Source organism: Bactrocera tryoni, unplaced genomic scaffold, assembly GCF_016617805.1.
Source record: "Bactrocera tryoni isolate S06 unplaced genomic scaffold, CSIRO_BtryS06_freeze2 scaffold_25, whole genome shotgun sequence".
Classification (NCBI taxonomy): domain Eukaryota; kingdom Metazoa; phylum Arthropoda; class Insecta; order Diptera; family Tephritidae; genus Bactrocera; species Bactrocera tryoni.
Window position 1 is genome coordinate 25707460 of NW_024395977.1, and position 9217 is coordinate 25716676.

Below are 9217 nucleotides of genomic sequence, written 5' to 3' on the forward strand. Positions count from 1 at the left end.
GATTCTTTAATTCTTTGTTAAAAAAAAGATATAAGAACATAACAAAACAATTCAAATCCAGTCAGTTTTAAACAAAAAAAATGGTATTCGTATAACTGCAATTAACCGTATACAGTTCAAAGAGCATTTGATTGAATACCAATAATGAAACAGTAAATAGTTCAATCCCACTTTAAGTTTTTTGAAAACAAAAGCAAAAAAAACTTAAAAAATATTACCAATATTACATTCGCCGTAAATTATATTATATTGGCTATAAAATAGATTTGCGACATATTGATAAATTTTGACTATTTTTCTTTTGTTTGTTAAGAGCATATTATTATTTTTTAAATATCGCTCTTTATCTAACAAAACCCATAAAAATCTTTATTTCAAACTTTGGGCAAAAAAAGAAAAACTCAGCAAAATTTCATCTAAATTTGAAACTTTGTTGTAAGGATTTAAAAAAAAAATGTTGGTTGCTATACAGTTTTATGTCTTATCCAATTTAAGTGCCATTAAGTGTAATTGTAAAGCTGCTGAAAACTACGGCTGATTAAAATTTTTTTTTTTGCTTTCCTTCCATATACAAACAATTTCAAATACACTTTGTATGGAATGCAAAGCCTAACACTGCCAGCAAAAAAAAATTTTTTCAAAAGCGAATGGTGTTTTCCAAAATTAGCATTTACATTCTCGGCACTAAGCGCAATTATTTTATCAAGCGATAGATTATTACGCGTTAACGAATCTTTTACTGCTGTGAACATTCCATCTGCTGATTCATCTGGATTTTCATAAAAGTCTAAAAGCTTTTGCTGGATTCCTGCTTTTGTATCGAAGTACTGAAAACAAGAGGGAATAGTTTTACATTTTTTCGGTTTGACGCGTCTATTTGCAATGCAAAAAATTCACTTTTATCTTTTATATGTGTCAGAGCTTGTTTCAATGCATATGGGCCCAGAACATTTTCGACAATTGCTGCTTGTTTCGTTCGACCCAATTGAATGGTTTTAGCATTTTCAGATTCGGCATAAAGTAATTTATTAAGTTTGGCACTGCAATCTGAACTGTTATATGAAAGGTTGTGCTTTACTGTATGGTAAACTAAGGCTGACTCAGCAGCCGTTGTTTGTTTAGATTCGTTTGATTCAGCAGTACCCAATCGTAGAAAATTATTTAAGATTGATGCGTAATTTTTAATTTACTTGCGTGCGTGTTAGATTCACTATGCTGTTTTGTCTAAAATAATGATAACTTTAAACTAAAAACCACGTATTAAACAATTTTGAATCTTACTTGACCTATGCCACTTTTATTAATTGAAAAAGTTATTGCACAGATAGATCATTTTGCTTTAAACTGATCTTCATCTTTTTCAAGTCATGGAAATTTACTTTTCCATTCGATTTTAAAATTTTGCAGTCTTTTTACTTTAACTTTTCTCTGTTTTTTAGGTGTTTCATATAATATGCTGCAACCACTTGAAGACATTCTTAAAATTTACCTGCGAAAAACAGCTGATTGAGCTAGTGCCTAAAATGCTTTATCGATTTATCGATATGTTAGATATTCGCAAATTCAAACAACCTTTTATGCACAGCTTTATCAGCCGATTTTCGCAGTTGCGAAAAAAATAAAAAATTATGCATGAATAGGGATTCAAATTTTTAGAAAACTATGAATTAAATTGCTTAGAGTATAAATATAGTATTTTAGCGTACTATATTTATTGTGAACAGTATATAGTATTCACGCGAAAAATATAGTACAATACTATAAATATAGTACGTCTGGCAACCCTACTTACGACCCATATGGTCCGTCTTAAGTGGATTGGATATGTAGTTTTTAGAATGCAAGATGAAACATTGTAGTTTGCTAATACGGTCCGCCTTAAGTGGTCCTAAGATGTAATTCATAGATGAACCTTTCCACTTACAACATATGGTCTATCTTATGTGGATTTTAGATAAACTTCTTAGAATGTAAATTTAATATTTGTATCTAGGCTTAAGAAAAATATTGTATTTAAAAAGAGAAAATAAAGAAAACGACCCATTTGCCTACGAAAACTAAACCCAGTTATTACTTTTCATGTATTTTTTTCTTCTGCTCGAGGTATATGGGAAGATGACCGACAACAGTGTGAGCAACATCCTGCAATCAAAATTGGTTTGAAGTAAAATAAAAGGGCGGGTCGCCATAGCGCTTCAAGAATTCAAGATGAAAGAGCAGCAAGCTTAAGACGAGATGGATAATCCTGCAGGGAAAGAGTGAGGAGGCATTTTGGCCTTGAGAAGTAGTGCTAAACGGCGACTCAGTAGGCCCAAATATAAACTACAGAACCCAGAGTAAAGGTTTATGAATTCACAGTTCTAGCATGGCTTGACAATACAGTGTGGGCGGGACCCCGCCTGTAGCAGGGAATACCAATGTTCAATTAATTTACATTAGTATTTGTAAACTCAATGCAATTCTTTAAAATCTTACCGCTGATAAGGTACAAATAAAGATCTTCATTGAGTGAGAAACTATTTCATTCGAAATTTTGTTAGTTGTCGTTGTCGTTTTATACAGTTTTTAAATCTATCTTAAATATCTAAATGCATGTATGTATAATGTCAGACGACAAGGGGTTGATTTTAATTCGACAACTGAGTGTATGTGCGTGCGTTTTCATTTTATATTACCTTTGTTATTTGATATGGGTTTCTCAATTATACAAATTTACGACTAGATATTACACTTAATCTTAATCTTTAAAATTAAAACATATTGCCTGATATACAAATAAATAAATGTTTGTTTTTTGTGTATTTAAACTTTAAAAAGCGGCGGCGGAGTCGCTAGCACCAGCAGTGCATTTTCAAATGATGGTGCTCACCGGTTGAAAACATGTAAGTAGAATGACAATAGGTTTCATTAAGCTTAGATCATATGCTAGGGAGAGAGATAACTAAGTAAAGGGCAAGACGTTAAAATGTTAAAACCGAGGAGGAAACAGAGAATCTCGGGTCTAATATAAATATAAAAATGAGGATTCGCAGAATCTTTTCCTGATCACTTTATAACAACTTATCCATGAAACAATGTAAACAGAGTGAGTTCTTTCTTACCTTTCGGATAGACACAAGAAAAAATATCTAATAATTCTTCTTTTTAATTTTAGGAGCCTATGTAAAAAATGCTTTAATTTAAATTTATGCGTATTCCTATGAATGTTAAAGAATCAAAACCATTGAAACGCTTTTGTGTTTCTAAGCCTATTTTTTATACTTCTTAGAGTCGAAAACGATCAAGAAGGGGTTGCTGTTGATATAAGGAATTCTAAACACAATATAAAAAGAAATGTACATAGTTCGACACTGAATATGTATTGAGCAACGACCAAGGTACATTTAGAGTTCCGAGTGAAAGTAAGAGCAAGTTAGAACATACACTTTTCAAAAAACAGGGGAAGGTGTTTCCGAAATCCTGGATGCGGTCCTGGTGTGACACTAACAAAAAATCCAAAATGGAGTTCGGACATAAAAAACTAGAAGATATATTGTGTACCTTTTCTCTTCAAAAACTGATATAGATATTTTCAATGTTTAATCATTTATTTTTTGTTAAGTGCAAAATTTATTGAAGTGTTTTGTTAAAATAATTATCAAGCCATTTCTCAAGGTCTGGAATAGCTTCATTACTCCATTTAACTTCTTCTTTGATATTTCTTATAGATCTTTGAATAATATGATCTGCACTATTAAATAATCCTCTGAATGTTCTATATAGTTGTGTAACCTTGTCATACCCTTGCTGAGTTATAAACATTCCAGTAGCCGAACTTATTATAGTGTCCCATAGATTGGTTTCATTTTGAAAACTGTGAATTAAGTAAAATTGTTCTTATTTAAGTCAACCATATTTATTTGCGTTTACTTACCGAACTTTTATTTCCATAAAATTATTCGACAGAACCTCAAAGAGAGTTTTATATCCAACAGGTTCCTTGGCTAATGTTCTAATAATTATAAATAAATCCCCGCTAGAGAATACTGAGTTATTTTGTAATAGCGTCAAATTTAGTAAGTGATGAATTTTATTTTCTTGAAACGGACATCCAACTAATGATTTCAGTAGAAATGTTCTTTCACTCTTTATTCCATTTTCGGGGAAATTTATCACATAATTTAGTATGAGTATCCACTCTTTCATTGTACCCCATCTTAAAATTGGACAAATATGCAGATTTTCAATTCTACAAATAAAATTTTAGTAATTAATTAAAGATTGAATAAAAATATTTTCAAAGGATATATTGACCGTATTCCGAAATCTATAATGTTTTGATCCATCAAATTCTGAAAAGTATATCGAGCTTCTTCAATACACGGCTCATATCCACCTTTGCAAAGAAACTCCCTTGCTAATTTTCTTAATTTAATTTTCCAATGGCTTGAATTGTCCCCTTCACTGGTGAGCTCTTCGTAGAGAGGTGATAAGAGATAAATGACGTATTTCTAAAATTAAGTAAAATTAAAGACATTTGAAAAATTATGTACTGATATTTACATATAATTAAAAGGAATCTAACTTTGTAGTCAGTATATAAGGATCTCTATTTTTACGTTAGTAATAACCATGTACTATACGTATAAATTTTTAAATGGTTATCACGCACATTTGAAACAAAAACACCCGTGTCACTCAAGTCTATAGTATAGAACATAATTTATTAAGAAAATCTTTATCCTTTTACAAATCTTTTTTTTTCTTAAAATTAATTGTTTCGTTTATTGGAGTGGCCGAAGCGCCGAATACTTTGTATCTGCAAAGGTGTTTAATGATGAAGTAATAGGGCTTATTCGAGACACTCCATAACTGCGACAATATTGCAGCCCTGATACTCAATTTGCAACAGTGTTGCAGATGCTTAGCTGATATTTAAGCAAAATAATTGCAATATTTTGCGCGAATTGTGACCGAATGTGAAAGTTTAACCATGAATTTTGTAATAAATATAGCGATAGATACTTTTGAAAGCAGTGATAATAACTTCCTGATCAAGTACGGAAAAAATAGAAAAAAAAAACTTTTTAAGAAAGAGAAAGTGGTTCCTCGCTGAAATTTCAAAAAAGAGAACAGTGACGAAGATGACAAAGGTTTGGAAAACAATTCCATTGTACCATGATGATACATATTTCACGCATTTTCGCATGACTCGTGAAACATTTGCAGTAAGTATTGTTGTTTACTTTGTGGAAGTACCTGATAAATAAATTAATTTGTCATAGGTCTTGAAAAATGCGTTAGAACCATTTTGGTCAACACCCTCGGGAATTATTCCTTGGAACATTCCTTGCATATGACTCTTTGGAAGCTAAGCAATAGTAGAGTCACATATCGTGAGCCTGCCGATAGATTTAATGTTGGGCAAGGAACTGCCCACAAACTTTTCCTCAAAACAATCAAGACAATCTGCAAACTTAAAAACGAAATATGTTGGCCGTCAGTTTTACAGCAGAAAAAATAATGGAAAACTTTCAAACAAGCCGGGTAAATTCATTTCCTTTTGTTGTTGGATGCTTAGGTGGAACGCATTTCAAAATTAACACTCCTCAAACAGATGCAATTAGTTATTATGACCGTAAAGGAAATTTTTCAGTTATTATGCAGGTATGTACTTGACTAATAGATCTGTTTTAAGATAAGTGTTATACTATATATTCAATTATTTAGGCCATATGCGACAGTAAGTTCTGTTTTTTAGATGTGTTCATCGGCTACCCAGGTCATGATGCCAATGTGTGGAAAAATGTCCACTTTACATCTGGACAAATAAAACTTGCGAAAGATGCAATTATTCTAGCCGATTCAGCATATCCTGTTTCAAGATTTTTAATTGCTCCTTTTAGAGATAACGGACATCTTTCCAGAGAGGAAAAACAATTCTACTATTATATGAGTTCAACCCGAGTATTTATCGAGCAAACGTTTGGAATTTTCAGGGCTAAGGTTCAAAATATTGAATCATATTGATATGCGCTATGTAGAAGACATATCAACTGTGATATTAGCTTGCGCAATTTTACATAATTTTATACTGCGAAGCAATCCGGTTCATTCTGAAGACAATCATACGAGTATGCCTGAACATTTAGAAAATTCAAATGATCACGATATGATTGAACTACCTGAAAATATAAATTACACTAATTAAGGAATTATCAGACGAAATAACTTGAAAATGCTATTTATTTCATAGAAGTATTATTTCAATAATGTATATATGTAAATATCAAATAAATGATTAATTGATTGAAATCTTGTTATATCAGTTAATTTAATTAAAATCACCTACCCTAGAATACTAAACCATTTTCTGTTTCTTTTTTAATAAAACATTAATTAATTAATAAATATTTATTTTATTGAAAATAGGAACTCATTCTTATAATATAATATATGTTAAATTAATATAAACATAAAGTTTATTATAAAATGAACACTTTTTATTTTTGGCACAATCCCTCCAAAATTTGCTGCAACTTCAATTTTTTTTTTCGATCTTCATAGTTTCTTCGTGCCGAATCTGCTCTTTCCGCGCTTCTTCTTTAAAAAAAATCCAATGTTTCATATGCAATAGTTTTTGGTCGTTTTTTTCGACTGACACCTTCTACATCGGTTTCTGCCCCGCACCTTTCCTCCTCACTCACTGCACTTTCAACTAAATATTGCAGTGAGCTCTGGAGGTTGCTTAAGGGAGGCTCAATGGAGTGCCTATTTCCAAAAATGTTGTCAAAATCCATAAAATATTCCCACGTCGTGGCACCTCGACCTGTCGCGTCGTTGCGTTTTTTAATTCTCTTACACGTCGCAAAAAAATTTAAAAATTTCCTCTGTATAAATTCTTTTGTTTGCGACACTTCCAGATTTATAATACGCATATTTTCGAGCACCTTACCCCATAGGACAGACTTTTTCCTCCAGGTCAAGTCGGGACCTTACTAGTAGTTTTGTAACCGGTGAATTTAACTTTTCACTGAAAATATAAATCACGATAATGTATTTTTCGATATTCAAGTGAACATAATAATTAATATACTATATATTATTAAATTCAATAAATATCACTGTTACTTACCTTTACCTTTCTTAAGTTTTGAATTGGTATTCAGAATATTTCCTTGACTTTTATATTGCGCGAGTTATTTTTTACATAAAGTAAAAAAAGAGTCAAAAGAATATATTTTGAGCTGCACCGAAATGTGTACTCTTTATTTATATTCTTAAGACTAACTTATTACATGGTTCTTACATCTATTTATACTAACTTATTACTAGTTGATAGTTTGTTAAGATACAGATTATATTATTTGTTTAGGTTTGTTTACATATACTTATATTGCTTGCTTAGATACAATTGCTTTGTTTTAAGATAAGGTTGTTGTGGTATTCAAACTCAATGTTGTTTTGATACTTCCCAGCAGATTTAAAAGCGAGATCTTCTGAAAGGAGGAATGAAGGAGTCCTCCTATTGACCTCTTTTAGGAGCAGTAAGGGAAATTTTTAAATTTTGTTCTTATATTCTGTTTTTTTTTTTATATTTTATTTTAGTGTTGACCTCCTTTTGTCATCTTTTAGAAGCAAAGAAGGAGATTTTATACTTCTATTGTGATTTTTTTTTACTTCATTTTAGTATTGATCTCCTTTTGTCCTCCTATAGGAGCAATAAAGGAGATTTTTTAATTTTTCGTAGCTTAAAAATCGTACTTTTGATTCAAAAATTACAATTTAACGGGAAATAATAACTGTTAATTTTTGTCTTCAGCAATTGTTCATTTCAACTGTGTTTTTTAAAGCGTGCAGACGTAAGTGTTTTATATCTATTGAGTATTAAATATTTTAAATTGATAATTAAATGTACTCTAAAAGGCATTTAAAACGCCTAGTGAATAAAAAATTAAATAATTTGTATAAAAAAACAAAATAATAATACACAAAATGGAAATGATGTGGAAAGTGTTAATGAAATTGAAAGTGATACAGGCTCTAAAGAAGTTTTTGAAGAAGTTGAAACTGGTACAGGCTCGAAAGAAGTGATAGAAGATTTTTCAGTTTCAGGGTTTTACTATACTGACCTAGTACCATCACCATGGCTTGGAATTTCTCACCCCGCAGACAATAATTCCAAAAATGGTCCACAGTGTTATTATAGTAAACAGGTTTACGCGTTGTTTGCTTTTATTAATTTTATTAAGGGTTATAGAAAGGTAAGTACTTTACTCTTTATAGCGAGTTTATGAAATAGATAGATCTGTGATCAAATTGAAAGGTGAATTTTTAATTAATACTTCGCGTGTGTTCCGAAGTTTTTTTCTGTAAGTTGGTAGTACTGTTAGTGACATCCATGCTAACAGCCCTATTCTGAAAAAACCTCCCAATTGAGTTGAGAGGAAAAATTTGAGAGATTTCTTGTGAGGCATATTTTATGAAGCTATTCTTGCTCAAACCTCATAATAAAAAAGCTTAAAAAAGTCACCACGTGAGGTAAAAAGCTTTTTGCTGTCAAACAGCTGTTTTAGTAAAAATAAACAAACAAAAACACAAATGGATAATAAAGATATGTATGCGTCTGTGCTTTCTGAGGGTGAAACAATCCCATTTGGGTACAATCGATTGCGCCGATTGTGCCCTTTGATCCCAATTTCGTGTAAAAATCTTTAAGAGAAAATTTATTTATTTATATTTATTTGTATTTATTTATCTTACCCCTTCTTTGTATCTGAAACATCCTGCGCGCTTGAAGGGCAATAACAAATTTCACTGCCCTTAACATCCATAATTAATTTCGAGAAATAAAGTGCAGAGCTCTAGACACAGAGGACTGGCTCATAGAGAGCATATAACTATTACCAACGCATTTTTGGTAAGAGCCATGCCCGTAAAAATACAAACACGCCAGGAAACGCAGATCAAAAGATATACTCGACTTCTGCACATCATGCGGCACCAATTCACCTATAAGTACTTTACATTGCGATTTTGGGAATCGAAATGTATTTATAAATGTTGTGTCTTGCATGGTAAAAAGATCGCTTTTGTCTCGTAACCCTTCAAAATTTTCCTCCCACCCCCCGATTCCTCCTCCTCAACAATTGTCGCATACACAAAGAACAGTACCTCCATGCTAGTTATAACACTCAAATATTTTTTAAAAAATGTCAAATATTGATGTAAAACAAAA

At 31.4% G+C, this 9217-nt stretch overlaps 1 protein-coding gene across 1 annotated transcript; it reads right to left on the bottom strand.

Annotated features, from left to right (window-relative positions):
• Positions 1-3562: 3562 nt before the first annotated feature.
• Positions 3563-4516, bottom strand: LOC120780588. The gene is made up of 3 exons (XM_040112848.1): positions 4294-4516; positions 3914-4228; positions 3563-3853 (listed from the first exon to the last, which is right to left on the bottom strand). The coding sequence occupies exons 1-3, from the start codon at positions 4323-4325 to the stop codon at positions 3610-3612; spliced, it is 591 nt and encodes a 196-aa protein (XP_039968782.1). The 5' UTR covers positions 4326-4516; the 3' UTR covers positions 3563-3609.
• Between the last annotated feature and the right edge of the window lie 4701 nt (positions 4517-9217).

Bases quoted from the DNA above. Each gene is read 5' to 3' on its own strand.
- LOC120780588 (XM_040112848.1), bottom strand. From the start codon at position 4,325: ATGGATCAAAACATTATAGATTTCGGAATACG. The intron at 4,229-4,293 runs GTCAATATATCC...TTTTATTTGTAG, and splicing joins ATTATAGATTTCGGAATACG to AATTGAAAATCTGCATATTT. The intron at 3,854-3,913 runs GTAAGTAAACGC...CTTAATTCACAG, and splicing joins TTTATGGAAATAAAAGTTCG to TTTTCAAAATGAAACCAATC.